The sequence below is a fragment of the Solea solea genome, chromosome 4 (genome assembly GCF_958295425.1).
Source record: "Solea solea chromosome 4, fSolSol10.1, whole genome shotgun sequence".
NCBI lineage: Eukaryota > Metazoa > Chordata > Actinopteri > Pleuronectiformes > Soleidae > Solea > Solea solea.
Window position 1 is genome coordinate 21,232,936 of NC_081137.1, and position 19,317 is coordinate 21,252,252.

The 19,317-nt window shown below is 38.8% G+C and overlaps 1 protein-coding gene across 1 annotated transcript; it reads right to left on the minus strand.

Annotated features, from left to right (window-relative positions):
* Window positions 1-90: 90 nt before the first annotated feature.
* Window positions 91-19,198, minus strand: LOC131458815 (leucine--tRNA ligase, cytoplasmic-like). Its single transcript, XM_058628098.1, has 32 exons — window positions 19,075-19,198; window positions 18,588-18,709; window positions 18,128-18,215; window positions 17,944-18,024; window positions 17,291-17,428; window positions 16,878-17,039; window positions 16,511-16,623; window positions 16,307-16,370; window positions 15,996-16,084; window positions 15,639-15,864; window positions 15,183-15,270; window positions 14,567-14,643; window positions 14,388-14,441; window positions 14,145-14,285; window positions 13,573-13,650; window positions 13,382-13,467; window positions 13,078-13,143; window positions 12,792-12,874; window positions 11,497-11,635; window positions 10,892-11,104; window positions 10,695-10,752; window positions 10,273-10,336; window positions 9,044-9,227; window positions 8,154-8,244; window positions 7,821-7,961; window positions 6,874-7,014; window positions 5,409-5,519; window positions 4,744-4,854; window positions 3,922-4,026; window positions 3,152-3,247; window positions 2,482-2,614; window positions 91-1,376 (listed from the first exon to the last, which is right to left on the minus strand). The coding sequence occupies exons 1-32, from the start codon at window positions 19,078-19,080 to the stop codon at window positions 1,171-1,173; spliced, it is 3,555 nt and encodes a 1,184-aa protein (XP_058484081.1). The 5' UTR covers window positions 19,081-19,198; the 3' UTR covers window positions 91-1,170.
* Window positions 19,199-19,317: the final 119 nt, after the last annotated feature.

The window sequence follows — 19,317 nt, forward strand, 5'->3', positions numbered from 1 at the left end:
TCTGTTTCATTCTTTTGTGCAACACTGGTTATTTTCTTATTTCCCTCAGAATAAATAACACAGCACAGAGGAGAAACAACAGAAAGAGGCTGGATTTTTCAATGGGTTTATTATGTTTCTCTGGAAAAGCACAAGTCAGACATGTGCCACCCACACTGAGAAAAACAGTGAAAGCTGTCTGACAGGCTAAGGGAACGATGTTCCTTACCTCCGATGTGTAAAACATCACAGCAGCAAAATTACCATCTATATGAAAACAACAGGCGTGGGGGGGGGGAGATGCAGGGGAAGGAAGTCTCCCGATGTGTTAACATAATACCAAGTGGTTGGTCGGCAACAAAACAGAATATGGTAGTAGACGGTTGTTCATTGCCTTTTGGGGAAAAATAAAACAAAACATTATTCAACCACTTGATTATACAAATAGTTACTTTAATGTACTACATCAGACAAGGAAATGGCCCACAGAGAAAAAAAAACGTACAAAATTCAACTTTAACCTTGGAGACAATGAAAAGACAATACAAATCTGGGTTTGAAACTCCTATAGCAAGAAATTGGGAGTGGAGTCAGGGATATTTTGCAAATTGTATCATTATTTTTTGGTTACACTATTTAGATGAAATTCTGTGATTATCAGGTCGTAAGTGCTGAACTTCAGTTGTTAGAGTGGGTTATAAAATCTCAAATCTGTGTTCTTTTGCTCAGATTAAACCCAGATCTGAATTCACAACTGGAAGAGTTATCGAAAAAAGATAGAAGGTCCCATTAGATTCAGATATTCCCTACGGCAGCATTCAGCAGCGAGAGAAAAGAAAGAACTGAATCATTGAGGTATTTTGTAATATTCTGTTTTTCATGATGTTGCTTATTGATTCCGACTTTGTTTAAAACTATAACATTATTGTTTTTGTTTCGCATCTAAAAATCCACTGACACAACAAACGACGAGCTTTCGGATCTAACGCAAGTTAGAGTGTTGCAGTGAAATGGTGCAGGAACAGAAGGACTAATGATACGATGCATGTACAATTTTGAGCCGGCGTTCTATGGCTTTGAACAAAAATTGCCAATTGTCTGGCATTTCTTGATGAATTAAAACCCTTCACAAAATGATCCACTGCTGAACCCCCCGTGCCTGTGTGTGTTCTTCAGCGAGTGACTGCTACTCTACTGAACTAAATAAACCAGAGTGTCCCCTATGTCCACAGTGAGGCCATTATCAGCCAGAGTGACCTTCTTCTCCTCCAGATTGATGCTGAACACTGACTTGCTGGAGATGGGCAGTTTGCCCTGTTCCTCCTGTCCCAGGACAGGCACCCGACGTGGCCCCAGTATGGGGTCCTCATACCTCATCAACTTCACTCTTGACATGTCTGGTGGCAGGGAAGGGGGCAAAGTTAGAGGAGAGACAGGAAGAGTGGAGAGAAGGACGTCAATACTGGATAAAAAGAAAACTGAGAACCAAGGACAGAAATTTGAGGCGAAAGTAGGGGAGTGATGGGAAGACAAACTAACAAGCTAAGTGGGTCATGTGCTGTACTGGTCTTAATGTAATATTCCCCAAAAATAAATCACTAATTAATCAAAAGACAATGGGTAGCAACTAAAAAGCAAAGTCCGTAAGAGAGCTGAAAGCATGGTGGAGTAATAATCTAAGAGGAACGTAGAAGAAAACAATATCTGCTGTTACCAACTGCACTCAATTGCCTCCATAGTATTTTGAATGTACTGTATATTTACACAGGGACAACGTCTTTAACTGCATATTCTGTATTATTCCTAATGCACCACTTATAAGCTAATATATTTCTGCAAAGGTTCCCCAAGTATGCGATATGAGCACCACTACTGTTTTTATAGTGATCTTACTGTTGCAGCACAAAAGCTATCCGTCACAATAAATAGGGCACATTTACAGTTTTTATAGTTAAACCAAACAGGCCGTCTCGTTTTTTCCACACATTGCATCTATTCAGTTTATTTTTAATAGCTATGTGTGATGATTACATTTCTCTTTTTAAATGTGAGATATATTTAAAAAGGCACCATATTTTAAGCTTTAATTTGCTTATGCGAATATAATACAGGGTCAAGGATTTAAATTGTCCTCATATAAAGAAAATAGATAGGCTTTGATGACTAATAAACTAGTAAAATAAGGAAACCTTATTTCTATTTAACGTTGTTGGCATAATGTCACATTAACAAGGACTGGGTCCTCTATTTGTGAACAATGATTAGAAAGAACACACAGGATCAGAATTATTTGACTTCAGTTGAATAATGTGTGTGTAAAATGCCTTTTCCCACTAAAAAGACAGTGTGTGCACACACTTATAATCTAATATGACCTCTTCTAAACCTTCAACTAAAACAAGTTTAAAATATTTGAATCCACTTTGAGTCCAATATTCATTGGACGTTGGGTCCTAAACACAGTTAATGAATTCATAATGCAAATCTATTTGTCTTACTAACCTTTAATGAGTCTGTTGACCTTGCATAGTCTGCGGACGATGCTGTCTCTGCTGTCCCCGTGCCGCAAATCAATCTTCGTGGAAAACATGCCGTTGCACGGCTGAGGGTTGACGAGGGACACGCACACTCCAGGCTGGGCAGTCGAAAGAATGACAAGAACAATTCAGTGACAAGGCAAAGAGATGCACACAATCACACAACACACAGGGAAGAAAAATATTAAAGCAAATACGCAACAGAGGAAAAATTAAAAAGTGACATGAGAATGAAAGAGATTCAAGAAGCAAATTACTATGCTACCCACAATCGTATAATGAAATGACAAATGTAGTCCTTTTGTGCTTCTTACAAAGAACAAGTTATAGCAAAGAATTAATAAATAATGAAGTCATCAAAAAATAATGAAGTCATGAAAGTGTGCAGGATAAAGACAGTCACAGCCCGTGGAAAGAAATTGCTGTAGTCTGGTGGTACAGCAGCGGTTAGATCTGCAGTGCCTGCCAGATGGTGACAGGATGAATAAGCTCTGGCTGGGAAAGGTATTGTCTTTTAGTGTCATTTGGCCTCTGCACTGGCACCTCACCGCCAATATCAAAATCACACTTACATCTGTCCTCTGACATTCACAAAGACAGTTTTGAGAGCAGCCAACGCAGCCAAGAGAAATTACCTCTGATCTGAAAACACAGAATGGTTTCCCGGGGCAACAGTCCTCCTTCACTTTGTCGTCAGCCTCAGATGCAAACAAGATGTCTATCTGCTCCAACTGTAGAGCCGAATTGATGAGAAGAAGAGGGTCAGTGATGTGTGTCAGTGTGAGGGCGCCGAGTGAAAGGATTGTAGAGAACTTTCTATATTCCGCCATTTTCCACAGAAAATGCTAAACATCTTTCACAGAACAATGTGGATAAGGTTGGTTTGAATTCAACAGAGACTTGTTTTTTAATGCACAGAAAGACGTCCATAGAGAAAATTCTCAAACCATTCAAACCATATCTCTGCTCATGATTTATGTGTGCTGCCACTTTTCAAGGTGATTGTGTTTGTTTCACAAAAGACAGATTTGGTGGCTTTTGTGTGGCACATCATCCCCTTGCTATGATCGATCAGACACATGGGAATTTGAATTAAGAGATTAGTGTTTTTTTTCTTCTCTGTGGTTAAATCTGTGTTGGGTTCACAAACATATCTTAGGGTTTCAGCTTTTGACTTAGATAAGCTTCTGTGCTTAGGTATCAAGCTCTTTTCTGATCAACAGCTGAGCTAAGGATTTTATCAACTTATGTAAACAAATGTTATAGCTTGACAAATGTAGGATTTATAAATGTAAACCAACTAAGGAAAAAATGTGATACATGACAACCTTTATTTTTAGCTCTTGGTTCACAGAAATGCAAACCCCATTATGTTAAAAATAAGGCAGATAATTACTCAACACACCTCCAAAGAATTGGTTAAGTAGACCAGGTTCTCCGTGAGGACTGTTCGCTCGTCAAACTCCAGCTCTAGATCCAAAACCCTGGGCCCATTCTTCTCCAAGTTCTCCTACACAACACAAAGGAGAACCCAAACAGTTTAGCAAAGAACTTAAATTCCTAAAAAACTAAACTTCAACAAGTTAAACTATTCAGATTCAATTTTCTACAACATGCCAGCAATTAGAATAAGAGGACATCTAATGTTTTATCCACCTGCTGAAAACATTTGGTTTAATAATTCAGTATTATTCTGAATGTTCATTGTCATGCTGATTCTGCCTCAAGATTAAGGAAAAAAGGCTCTCAGAGCAAAAAAGATGCCAAAACAAACCATGAACCCAGAAAAGCAGCAAGAGAGTAAGCCACTTAAAAGATGAATGACCCGCATGAAAAACAAAAGTGTGGACATAAACTACACTCATGACTATTTATTAGTTTCACTGTTATTGATCACTGCAGAGACGAATGGAACACATGAACCAGGCCCTGAGCACCTTTGAGATGAGACATCTAAAATGTTAATAAGCATCTTCCTGATGACGGTCCGTGTCTTGACTTTAAATGTACTTAAGAATTGATACCAGGTATATGTTTTGATTGCAATAAAGCTAAGCTTAAAAGCTTAAGCAGGAAAAAAACGTTTGTTGTTCAAGTTTTATCATATCGGCTACACTTTGGCATATGACACAAAAGAGGTTTTGTTTGAGTTGGGTGGATGCAACAATCCTTTACACAGACACACAAAACATGTTTGTGGTGTGTCCTCTCTTGCCTTCAAACATACCTTGATCATGGCTACAAAAGGCATGACTCTCTTCATGTATTTCTTCAGTTCAGGGAGGGCTCCGAGCTCAGTCGCTATAACTTTGTTGTCTGGAAGGCTGCCGTTGTTGTTCTGGATAGACAGACAAGAAAAAAGAAAAAGACAGTTAAGACAGAGACAGAGTGGGTAACACAAAAAGACATCATCATTTACATTAACTATTTCACCAACTATGGCATCTACCAAAGACGATCTGTTTGTCTGTTTTCCTCAAAACAACATAACATCGCTTTTTGTCTACTTCTGATGAGCAGAGAGGGCATAAGCTGCAATCACAGCGCCCTCTCCTGGACAACTTGGTAGTTATTTCAAACTGGGCTTCTAGGCTGTATATTTTTAACTCAAAGTGATTTTTTTCAAGTTTGAATTACTGTAGAATTGCACTGTGCGATCATCTTTAATAATTAATAAATATTGAATTGTAACTATGTTGGTGTCAGTTCAGTACAGATCCTTATAATACAGCACATTGGTACGGAAACTGAAGTATCTCCAAATGAACAGATATGAAATCAAATCTAATTGGAAGTCTAATTGAATCAGGACCTTGTGAATTGGAATTTAATTGATTCAAGAATCCAGTCACGATACCCAGCCCTAGTTAGGCTGTTTTGTTTGTTTCTCACCTTGTAGTGCTTGCCGAGCAGGGACAGTGCACTGTGCTGCCATGGAGGGTAGGTCTTGGCAACATAGATGTTGCAGTGAGAAGGCTTGGCTGGAGGCTTTGAGTCTCCTTTCTGTTGGTGTAAAAGGAAACATTTCAGATCAATCTATGTGTGCCCTATAATAAAACAAACAATCCATATACTCAAGCTGACAAGCAAACTGTGCATTTGGATCAATCAAGAAGAATGTTTTGTTCCTTGTGTGGGCATCTGTGAACTTATTGTACATGACAGCTGTCAGGTCTGCTCTGGTTGTATACTGTATGCATGCCAGTATGTTTTAATTAATATCATCTACATAAATCAAACATTTTGAAAATTTGAGATAACTGCTCTATGGGTATTTATAATAATGAAATATCATTACATTATCTATGACTCAGGTGAGGATATTCATGTTTGAACAAAACACATGATGGATTTTGTTTGTGAAATAAGCTGCAAACACAATCCCTGAAGAATTATTTTTTTGTGAAATTATCTTTCAAAATACATATTAGTTGATTTGTACAATCATATTTCAATCAATACTCCCATTTGCAACCACGGCACCAAAACATGGCATCAAATCAATAGCAGCCGTAAGGGAGCACAAGATACAGGCTACAGGTTTCAAAGCTTGTAAATACTTGTTTGCTTTTCTTCCAGCAACAATAGGGGTATGACAAGTTATTGAATTGCCAACCTGTTATTAAACAATATAATCAGCTTTTCTGCTGTAAAGACAAAACGAAGTTAATAATGTCTCCAAAATGACACAGGGTGCCATGGCTCAGACAGAAGGTGACAACAGACTTCAGAGAAAACATTTCCAATTCTTAGTAAATAATCTGGTTTTGCCCAAAAACATACTGGGCTCTTCTCTCTGGCATATTTCGGATCCTTCCAACAAGGTCAGTATAATTAGGTTCAGAACTTTATGTGTATTTCTGCAGAAAATATTAATGGGGGGGGGGGGTTGGGGGGTTGGCTCCGTCCTCCAGTCTGCATGGTCTAGATGTTGTGGACTGGGGTGATGTGACTGTTGCACTTTACAAAAAAGGAGATAAACTGACCATGGAATTAAAAAACTGAGATCAGGTTTCAGGTAGACCTCATTTTTATGGAAAAACTGCTTTTTATCCACTCCCAGGGATGTAAAGTATAAAATGACAGAGTTTTGTCTCATTATATCTACACATACATAATTCAATAAGTGATTTAAAAACACTTGATATCCTGATTATACACTAGATTCAGACGTGACAACTCTACTTCCTGACGTTTTCAAGCTTCTTACTCTGCTTTTTTCCAGCCTCATTGTGCTGCCCATCAAACAACAATGAAACCATTACACAATACCTGAGAGACAAAGGACAATAAACCATTACAAGATGATAGAGTGGTAGTAGTGTATGTGAAACAACAACACAACACATATTTTTACCTTGCTTTTTGGGGGAAGCAAGTACGCTTTGAGTCTCAGTCGGAGGTCGTGTGCCGTCTCCATCAGGTACTGAGAGGAACGAATCAAAATCTCGTCGACTGGTCCTGCCACGGGCCACGACGCCTTTGTTACAGAACCAGTCTATCAGGGAGAGAGAAAGGTCAAGTGTGATAAGGGTATTGATAAGGAGAGACTGTTGATTGAGCATTTCAAGTTTTCTTTTCCTTTGCAGTTTGAGTGCCCACAGGAGGTTTTAAAACCAATTACACTACACAGCTGGAGGTTACAGCAGCTTCATAACAAAATTAGGCACACACAACATTAACCGGACACGTGTGCAAACCGCACACTATTGTGTCTTCCAATGTGTCCAATGAGTGCCTCTTAGGTCTTAAACCGGCAGTGCTGAACACACGAGTGGAAAGAACACTGTTTGTAGGGCTTTTGTTGTTGCTAAGCGACAACTGAAAAACCCATCTACAGTGCGGCAGCACCCCTTTCATATTCATAAATTGGAGTGTTAAAAATATTCTTGGCTCTCTGCACCGTGAGGAGTGTTCAACAGAGTGTGTATTCCTTCAATACTGATAAGAGGAAAAAAAAAAACAGTCCACAGTGTTAAAACAAGCTCCGGGTGGACATGAAATGAAAACAGAGGGAAAATGTGTGTTCGTAGCCATTTCACACAGGCAACTAGCACTGGGACTGGCAGAGCTGCAGGAATATATGAAGCCTGTGTGCCTCTATTGTTTTCATCCAGGTTGTGTAACCAGGAAATGTAATCTCACATACTGTATCTGTATCTCACATACTTTTGTATTGACAGAAACTATACAAGGTAGACAATGTTGAAAGACAAATGTGGAGAGGATAACAAAAAAAAACAGATTTAAAAGAAATTCAGAACACACAAGTATAATGTCAAATCTGGAGTATGTTAATCTCACCTTTCCCAACAGACCCCAGGTGTATTCACAAAGGTGTGGGCAGATAGGGGCCAGCAGCAGAGTTTGTTTCTCTATGAACTGGAAGACGAGGTCTCTGTGCATGCCTTCGATGGTCAACTCACGGTACTTGTCTTTGGCTGCCTGCTCAGACAAACATCCAACAGTTTAAAAATAGTTTTTATACCATTCACAAACAAATGTTTAATCTAGTGAATGCACCACATGCTCAGAATGAGATTTGAATCCTCAGCCTTTTTAATCACCATGTATCTTTTTTTTTTTATATAAATACAGAAACAGAGAGCATTGTTCTAATAAGGGTGTTTTATTTACCTGAAATTCAAAGAAGCCACTCTTCAGAGCCTCCTTAAACATCATCCTGTCGTAGTGCTGCTCAGTCTTCAAGATGCCTGCATTCATCTCACTAAACAGAACAAGCCGTTTCAATTTGTCTTCAAAAGTCACTGTGCCATTCATTTTCCAACATTATTAAAGCAAATTCAGAATTTTAAATTCACATTATATATGTTAGAAAATAGTGGCTGAGAACATGTGAAAAAAAAATATAAAAACCCTTGGCACACTTTATCAGCGCTTTGTCTGTTTGCTGTGCGTAACAGCACCTGCCTACACGACTGCCTTTGGTTTGCAAGCGGAGATGTCTTACCTAACAAAATGTGACTTACTTGGATGTAAAAACACACAGAAAAGCTCTGTCACATGACATAAATGTCCTAAAGACAAGGAAATTAAGTAGAGAAGAACAGAGAGAAGATCAGTCTCCTGCTGTGAGGCTGCAGGTGCTGCTGAGAAAAAGGAAGAGGAAGAGAAGGTGGAGGACTGCTGCTAAACTAGTTCTGTTCATTTTGGTAGTTTTGGTTAAACTACCAAAATGGTTAAAATGTTGCTTCTCAACATGTTATCATGGAGTGTTTGTAATAATATTCTGTACAAACACTTGAGTGGGTAGAAGAATTATGTGCGAGTGTGTGCAGCGGCTGGAGAGGCCACGCTCCGACCGTCTCAGAGCAGAGAATCAAGCTGAATTTCACATGATTTAAAACCTCATTTTTAAACACTTAGCAACTTCACTCAAATTTGGTAAGGTGGTTACCAACACAAAAACCCCTGCACTCAGCCTTGCTTAATGGGAACATTTGACTATAATTGATATGAGCTCTAAATCTTGGTAACTGTTTCATTACATAAAATTGGACATCTACCTGGCAAAGACCCGGTCGTTGAAGGTGTCAGCAGGTCCTGTTCTCAGGTTGTTCTGGTTGGCAATCATCTCCTTCACCCACTCCACCCAGGTGTACAGACGCAGGATGCCTGCGTCAGCCATGGTTTCTACGAAGTTGGCATCTTCCACTGTGTCGCCGGCATCGGCCAGAGCCAAACGCATACCTGTGAGAAGAAATGGTGAGTTGTGTTGAAACATCAGGAAGTAGAAGGAAGAACAGCAGATGTGATATGTTTGAAGCTAAATGATGGTTAACATTTCAGAACAAAAACCTTACATGCCCAATGTTTACAGGTCTCCTTGATCTTCTGATAAACTGAAATTGGCTTTTCTACTCTCTCTACTGCAAAAAACCAGGTGAAGTTCACAGACTTGGTGGAATACTAAAACTTCAAATATCCTGCAGAGATATAGCCACGCTCTTAGACAGGAAGTCTGCAGTCAGGCCATGGAGGTTTTGCCTTCTCCCAAGGTGAGACCACTTCTAGACACAAAACATTCACATCTGTGATTATTCAGCTACGTCGCAACATTGAAAGAATCTAGATGGGACAGACTGACTAGTTCAGATACTCCAAGGGCAGGAAGGATGGATATAAAAGTTTACTCACAGCCCCCCACAGATTACACTTTCAGAAAACAATCCTGCCACTATACATCACTCTCCACCTCGTGTTTAAGCTTTCCTTTGAGAAATATTTGATTGTTTTTTAGTGAAACCGTCGTCCGGTGGAGGCCAATGCAGCAGCGGGAACTGCTTTGCTGGAAAGACGATCATACACGATTGCATCACTAATCGGAACATGTTGGACATTCATTTGTTTCAGTTGAGCGATCATACTGAATATATACTGCCTCACAGATTACACCTTTATTATAGCAGACATAATTACCTTGCAGACATCTGACATAAGAATGGCTCACAGCACCCAAAATCAACACTTATATCCATCCACTTATGAAGATGGGGCGTTTTCTAATTAACTTCACAAGAGGGTATAAGATTTTTATAGCGTAATCAAGCGTTAATGGCCCACGCACTATGAAAGAACGTTATAACCTTAAAATGCATACCTGACGCAGTTCTTTCTCCCACATTTCAGTCAAATATGACGGAAATATTGAAAACCAAAATCATAAAAGGAGGTAGAGCAAATAAAACAAAGAAAGGAAATAAAGGAGACTGATTGAAATAAAATCTGAACATACCATCTGCTGAAAACTTGTCAATGGCTTGGCTTAGAGTGAGGAAGTTTCCAGTTGATTTGGACATCTGGTAAAGAGACAAACAGATGTTAGCAGTGAGAGTCTGTCAAGTACGCCCACCCAAGTATGACTAAATTCATTACAAAGCACAGAGGAATTAAAGCATCGTGTGACAGACTGTGTTCAAATCTATTTCAAAGAAAGGCAACTGTAAATCAACAGCACACAGTAATTAATTTTTTTTTTATATCAAACATTTGTCAACTTCTGGCACATGAGAAGAGTAGTTTAAAAAATATATATATCAACAATGTCATAACTTACTAAGGTTTCATATCTACAAGAAGTTTATCCATCAGTTGGAATCGTTTTGTTCCAATAAACATATGCTGGTTAATATTTGACACTGTTCATGTTTGCCATACCTTTTCAGAGTTAAGGAGAAGATGTCCATTGGCTCGCACTGCTTGTGGCCACTTCTCACTGTAGTTGAGAATCTTCAGATTAGTATCAAATTAAATGTAAAAGAAATTACAATAAAAAAAAATAAAAAAAAAATAAATTGATCACGTGATTGTTGTAAATTACATTTTATGTAAGTGAGAATTTTGCACAAACTCACTTGTCTTTGGGCCACATAGCCACATGGTTGTACAGGTAATAAGACAGGTGGTTGGGGACCAAATCCTTGCCAGACACACGGACGTCCACGGGGTACCAGTACTCGAACTCCCTCCTCAGCTTCTGTAGGTTCTCTTTGGGGATGTCAGTCTTGGGGAAAGGAGATGTCTTAAAGAAGATAAAGTCCCACACTTCTTTGGTCATCTGCTCTGGCCTGTAAAAAAAAAAAAAAAAATGAGTTGGGTTATGATCAAGGATGTACCGACTGAGGTGAGGAGAGTCTGTGACTAGGAATTGTTTGTATTGCATTTTTTGTACTACGTAGTCTGACAGTGTTTACTTCCCTTCAATATTTTATCTCAGTGCTGCATAAAGAAGATACCTGAAAATAATGAACACTGTGCAATAATGAACACTAAGAATATAAGTAAAATATTCCTGAAATTCTGTATTTGATATTAAATAAGGTTTTTTTCATATTTAATAAAATACTATAAAGCAGAAAATGTACTTCAACCTTAAGAGAGTGCACCAATTAAGGTTTAATCACTGCTTACTTTGATGAGTAGGCATGTGTGTGCTGTTTGAGTGTGTGTACGTCAATACCTGATGCTCAGCGGTGAAGCTCCCTGTCCATTGAGCACACCTCCCTGGAGAAGGTGGGCCACAGTGTAGTAAGCCATGTAGATGGTGGAGTCTGATAGTGACTCAATCAGCCACTGCTCATCCCAAGGCAGCCGCGTTCCTATGGTAACCAGGAAACCACACATACAGAGATGCATAATCATGAAAGAGGGTAAAGTGAAAGAGACCAAATTATGAAAGGCACTTGTTATCTCCACTGCACTGTCATGATCTTATGTTGTGTTTTTCACCCCAACAAGCTGGTGCCAAGAAAAACACCAAAACAATGGGATAAATTATGGGATTTATTGGGTAATCCTTGGCGAACAAGCTGAAAGGAAAAATCTTTGTCGTCAAATGAACTACGCTCAGCCACAAAACATGGGCAAACTGTTGTTTTTACAGACACAACCTTTTTTCCCCTCTTTTGCGACTTTTGCTCAAATTGTTATTTTCTTGAAATTTGGAGCAACACAAGTTGGAGAAAAGGTTATGAAAATCAAACTACTTCATTTTAAAATGCACTGAAACCATGTTCATGGGTGCAGGGAGACCGCACTGAGCGCATTTAGTGAATTCCAATTACAAGCAAGATGAAGCTTGATGAAGCATGATAAAGATTAAAGGTTGAATTTTTGATGCAACATAAATAAATGAATGCACCTTATCACACATTTGAATCCAACACTGTGTTACCAAAGAAAATCATACCGATAATTTATAAATTATTTATTTATTTTAACAGTACGTCTGTTACATTTGCAGTATTTGGCTCAAGGTTTTTTTCTGTATGTAGAGAAAGAACTTTGAGTGAATGAATGACATTTGTGGATTTACGGGAAAGGAATCTTCACAACCTACACCTAACAATAAAACATGGTTCTCTAGTAAGCTGTTAGAAACGTATGTCTTACATTCTGAAAATGTAAGAGGACATTTCTACAGTATTTCACAACATGCCTAGACTGTACTGCACTAGAATGTACTGTAAACCAGCTGCCATTCAGTCTGCATCCATTTCTGTAGAAGTAGAAAGGCAACATGTTGCAAGCTGCTTTATCATCAATCCTCTGTCGCCATCTATGGACCATAAAATAACTATGCAGTATAAACATCAGTCACAAGAAGGTTGTGTTTATTCATGGCAGGATAAAATCTTTAATCCAAATACAAGAAATGCGTTTGGTTTAGAATGAAGTGATGATAACAGCAGCGTCAAACAAATAAAGTTAAAGTTGCAATCCTGACACACAGGGGCCATAGAGGAAATCACTTACCAAGTCCATAGGTACGAGAGCAGGCGTGTTCCTGCAGCCAGGCCAAAGTTGCTTCAAAATTTCTCCTGGTCTCGTCACAAAATCTGTAGGGTTGTACAACATTACACATATTAGAGAATTACTACACAGTAACACAGGGACTGGGTGCTATTATTTGTCCCCTCAGACAAATTACTCCCTAAAACTCCCTTAGTATTTTATACAATGCATATTTTTCAGATCTTCATAAGAACCCTGATGAAGAGTAAAGTATGATAAACTTCAGTTTGTGAGGTTGATGACCTACGTTTCCAAAGACTTGAGGGCTTCATTGGCCTGCTGCTTCCACTCAGCATCACCATAGTCCAAATACCTGCGACAGATGGAAAAAAGGCTCAGACTATAATTCTTCAATTGGAAATACTTGTTTTGAATTAATGCAACACATTTAACAATGATACAGCCTCTGAAGTAATGCAAAAAGCATAATCATGTGAATTCCACTTTCATACTGCCATACATTTTTTCTAACCATGGAAGTCAAATAGTTTCTTGCAACAACCCATGAACAACCCACATTTTTTGATGACGAAAATTCACATTGCACTTACCACTGGTCACAGAGAGCCACGACACATTCGTCAGCTGAACGTGACATCACCTGTTTTTCTGGCTCCATGTAGATCATGGCCTCACCCTGTGACAGGTTACATATGAAACAAACCAACACAATCAGTATGAAGTCAGTATTTTACATTGTAATTTTTATAATTGTGAATTTTTATATTGGATAACGTCTCACCCTCTCCACCATCATCTTCTGGATAGGCTTCTTGACATCCTGGACCTTCTGCCCCTTGTAGCCATCAACCAGCATTATCTGAAACAAGAACACAGACATGTCATTTATATCATCACCTATGATCATACACATGATGAATGCTAATGCATGGTCTGCAGTGGCATATTGTGCCTTCATCTAAATTCCTATATATCCTAAATCTGCTGTCTTGCGACAGTGAAAGCAGCTTATTTTGTCATTTTCAACATGATGACCAATATAATGACGTGACAGTAAAATTCAGAAAATTAAGAATTTAAAAAACTGATCAACGTGTCTCTGTGTGAGTGAATACTACTTCACAAAATCAGCATGCTCTTAAGCACACAATTTTCCATCAGACGGGCTCAAACTGTGTGTGGGCAACACATAACTAATTGCTGGCTAATTAATAATTTAGTCAAGCCTTAAGGTATGAATCACCGAGGAGATAAATCATACAGGTTTCAAACCTCGAGAAGAATCCACATGGGGTTTTTGCAGATTTGCTCAACTCTGAAGCTGCGTTTTGCTTGTTAACCACGTTGACTCACCCCTTCATAAAAGCCTTTCAGGTAGACTTTCTCCTTGGCCTCGGCCAGCTTTTCTTTGTCATTCTGGCTCTGGATCTTCAGCTCATCACACACCAGCGGAGCTGAAAGGTTCCCATATCCTGGAATCTCTATGATAGGGACCTAACATTTGCACATGAATGGGGGGGACAAATATTTTGATTCATATATATGTATTTTCACTAGAACTGTTCACAACTAAAAGACTTCAACATATTATCTTACCGGTTCAAAAGGCAGCACCATCTTGTCCTCAATTCCATACTTCTCACGTAGGGCCTTGGAAATTCAAGCAAAAAATGTGAATTCAATTCAAAATGTAGGATGGGCTTAAACGACGCAAGTGTCTTTGATTGGTGACACTTCAGCAAATTGCATTAGAAGTTTACATTCTGCTACCTCACCTGTTTTTTCTTGATGTCCCTGAGAGCTGCAATGTCATCGGGAGCGTCTGAAGGGACACTGGTAACTACACCAGTACCTAGGTAAAACATACAGAAGGCCAATGCACGAAAGGTATTAATGCTTTAAAAATTACACCGTAAGACACATTATACAAAGCCAAGAACTAAAAATGTCCACTACCACCACCTGTGCATATTCTCACTCTCAACTCGGTATGGCACACTAGACATGAAAGGTTCTTATCGATTATGGAATTCTGCCATTATTACTTAGTCATTCAGATGCATGATACAAAAAGCAGTCACCACTTTCATTCTTTAACACAGCAGCAAAACAGATTTGTATAACTCTGTTGACTGTGGACTGTTACTTTGAGACTAGCAGGCTGTAGCACAGTGCACAAAATATTATCTACAGCAACAGAGCAAGATTACATTTTTCATTTCAAAAACGGATAAAGAAGCTTTTGTTGCACTGTTCTGCAACTGTCAACTGACGCTAAAGTGTAATATAACCTCCCATTCAAAGGTATTCTGACTGGTATGAGGAAAGAATGCTTAACAACCACATTGTAATGCGACATATTTCTGTCTTACAAAACCATAGAACCCATACCTTTGTCCTCCTTGATGGTGAGCATTGGCAGAGCGTAGATAATCTTATAGGAGGTCAAAGGCGCACTCAGTGCACAGCCAAGGATATCCTACAAAGAAGCAAAAAGGATGCAGAGCCTAGTATAGTTTATCATTGTAATATATTTGCATTAATAACGTGATTCTGTTTGGGCATAGGCATTGTGTTCTCAGGTTTGTCTGTTTGCCCATCTCATTCTTTCTGAATGCAAGATCTAAGAGAAGCTTTGAGGGAACTTCTTTAACTTTGGCTCAAATGTTCCTTTGGATTTATGGACGAACTGATGGATGAACTGATTTCAGAGATCAAGTTGTTATATGATGGCTTATTATAAATTAAAAACACCTTATAGGAATCAGTTTTGCAGATTGCCTGCACCATAGCCATACAAAGTAATTGAGTTATTGAATTAGCAAAAGCTCAAGGACAAATTACTACCTGTCCCAGTATTTCCATGATCACAGGCACCACCCCATTCTCTTTGGTGAAGCCCTGGTAGGACATGTTCCTGGCAGACCTTCTGGTGGAGATGAAAATGTCGCCACTTGTTGTCTCAAAAGCGACGTACTTCATGTCAGGTCTCACCCAGCAGTTGGTCTGGCCGAACATGGTCTCTGGTCTCAGAGTGGCAGCGACCAGAAAGATGTTCTTACCCTTCATACCACTGTGGGAAGGACAGGATTAATACTTTACTATTGTCTGAATCCAAAGTTTAAGCTATTGTGTTTCTAAATAAGAGACATAACTAAGAGTGTTTCCTTTCCAAATAAGATTATTTGGGAGTAAATGAGTTACCTGCTGTAAAAGACTTTGGACTTGAATTTTGCTGTGAATGGCTCGACCATCTTCATCTTGATGAGGGTGTACTCCTGCGGTCCAACTCCCTACACATGAGAATGAAATGTTATTGTGGAAATTAAATCTAAAATTCATTATGTGGAATTTTCCTCAGCATCAAACTGCAGGGCAGGGCAAAAAAAGACAGTCTCACACCTGTGGCAACATTGTGAGAACAGTGACTATTTTAATGTTTGCTGTAGGACACACAGTTTATCATCTAAGCATATTTCTGCAAAACTAGGACAGTATTTCACTGAGCCAGGTACCTCTCCTGTCTGCCTGTCATGGTCCATGCAGGGCTGCCCATCCTTGGGGGAGTAGATGGTGTACCTACAGAGGGGTCAAAGGCAGAGTTAGTGTATCTGCAACCAAAATAATGAGTATTCAGAGCTGCAAAAAAAGAAATGCTGTCAACCAAAAGACACAAAGAAAACAAAAAAAACACGAGGAAACCTCAAAAACAACCCTACCTTTTGCCAAACATGATCTTTTTTCTCTCCTTTAGAGTAATGAAATGCCACCTGACGAAGGAGTCGTAAAAGGGGTTCACATCGGTGGTAATGAATGAACGCCTCCAATCCACCTGTGGCGAGGATTTAGGCAAAATAATATTAAACTATTTGCGAGATAAAATGATCCTGATGATGAATAAATCCATGTAATTATAAGTCATGCAAACAAAAAGTCCATGTCATGACAGTGTCACAAGAATGTGTGGTTGTAGTGGTTGTATAAATTGACAATAGATTAACTTGTGTATTCTCTTGTATGGGTACGAAAACAAGCAGGTACGAAAAGACGGCAGTTTGCTTGCTTTAGAATATTATATTTTGTTACCTTAACACCCATCTTTTTGAGGTCTTTAACAGCCAGAGGAGGGAAGTACTCCAGCCAGTGTTCAGCATTGGCAAACTTGGTAATATCCTGGTCATTCAGACCCAGAGACCTCATGATGTCCCACTGAAATGTGGAGGATCCAGACTTGGCAACGGCTTTACTCTAAAATAGAGAAGAGAAGTTACACTGTTGTCAATAAAATGAATGTGAACTGAACAAAGTGTGCTGGTAAGACAACACAAAACAATAAGAACTATTATATTTATTGAATAGTTATTAGCACCATGTATGCATATATAGATACAAATACTGTGCCATCTTTTGGAAGAAGACACAGATCACATTACAAAAAGGTGGCTTCTCCCAAAACTTTTAATTTGAAAAAAATAAATAAAATGTTATCAAATCCCAACCTTTTTGCCCTTTGCTTTGTCCTTGATGATTATTTCGTCACAGGTCTTTGGCTTTTCCTTCTCTTCTTCCTCCTCGTCTGGAAACTGTGGGGGGTTTCCATACAGCTCCATCTCTCTCTTTAGCTTGTCTGCACAGGCCTGATGATACAATATTAATGTATGATGACAGACACTGCAGGTGTGGTTAAATGATTTTTTTTAACAACAAAAAACAGACAATAACAATTAAACTAAATAATAACATAACACAGCATATTATCACATAAATGTGTCATTCAGTGTGCTTTGATAAACTCTCCCCATCTATCGCTATGTTTTTAAAAAAAAAGTTTATTATGTCTTTTTGCAATAAAACCTTGAAATGGAAATGTGGGAACGCGGCCAGGGAAATGTGTAGTCGAATAAATTACAGGATTTCAACCTGTCTTTTTTCAAGGATATTGGGACCACTTTTGTTTCGTTTCCTTTGACTGACCAGGGAGATTAAGCAATAATTAGCAACAGAATACATATTATTTATTTTTTCTAAAAATAGTAATTTGTGGAATTCTTGTCAAATAGCCATACTATCAATTACTATACTTAAACATAACCCCTGCATTATAAATAGGAATACAACACTTACATAATGAACTGGGAAAAAAAACACTTACTTTGATTGGCATTCCTGTGCAGTGAAGCCCAAATGGAAAGAGACATTTCTTCCCTTTCAGGGACTGATAACCAACACCAAACTGCAAGAAAACCATCAACTTAACTTAACTATCTATCATCAGCATAGATGTACATGGTTAATTTATTAGTGTTGTGTCTTTTTGCTACTGTATGCAAACATACCTCACACTTTGACAGGCTGAATGTGTGACCAAGGTGCAAACGGCCATTCATGTAAGGGTAGGGGAAGGTGACAAAGTACTTGCTTTTGCTAGAGGGAACAAAACACAACCGATTAAAACAAGTATTTCAAACTTTTAAAAAACATCATGGGTCCAATGAAGCATACTGCAAATCATAACCCACACATGGCCGCCTTTCCACCATCATAAATAAAAACAGTACAACAATCAAAGCAATGCATAAGTTAACAGGAATTTGCCACCTCATAATTGCTTCAGACATCAATAGGAGGACATCAACAGTGCACTGTTCTGACATTCCTAAGTACAACTGATTAAAATGTTCTTTCATAAACTGTCTTACAACTGATACAGGACAGACTAGTTTGGTTTGAACTCTGTGAACCCCAGTCTGAATAAGACCCCAATAAGTTCTTCCTCATCACTTGACAGCTGCTCACTTTGTGCTTTCCCCAACTGTTGAGGGCGCATCATTTTCAAAAGACTTCTCCTTCTCCCATTTTTCCTGGATTTCTAGCTCAATCTTCCTCAGAAAGTCCAACTTTGCTGTTCCTTTCCGTTCCTGGAAAATAAATGGATGAATGACGGTTACTTGTAGAAAAAAACAGTACAATGATGGTTTCAGGTGAACGTCACGCACACACATTCAATTAGCAACGAATGACTTCATCACAACAGGAGACTGTTAGTACATGAGAAGAGAAAATCAAAGCATGTAATGGCAGACGCGTGTTTAACAACAAAACAGCTTATTTCTCGTCCAGTTGTCAGCTTTTTTTTTTCGGCACTTGGATCGACAGCTAGCTTGTTAGCTAACTTAGGCTAAAGCTACAGTAAATGTATTAACATTGCAAAAATAACGTATCCACTTCCACTAAAACCGCATTTATCACTTGCAGCTGTATATATTTAAAGCGTTGGACATACCGTCATTTTGACAAAAGTTCCCAGCTAGTTATTATTCTGTTCTTCAGACAGCAGAAATAGTTCACAGTTTGACAAGAGACCCACGCCGCCGGTGCCTGGCTGATGACACCGACTAGCAGTGTCACGCAAGGTGTTCTGGGAATTATAGTCATTTGATAGTTAGGTCCCAATGTTATATATATTAATATCGTGATGATTTCGTTTAACACTGTATGTTTAAATATACAAGTACAACCCCAGTCA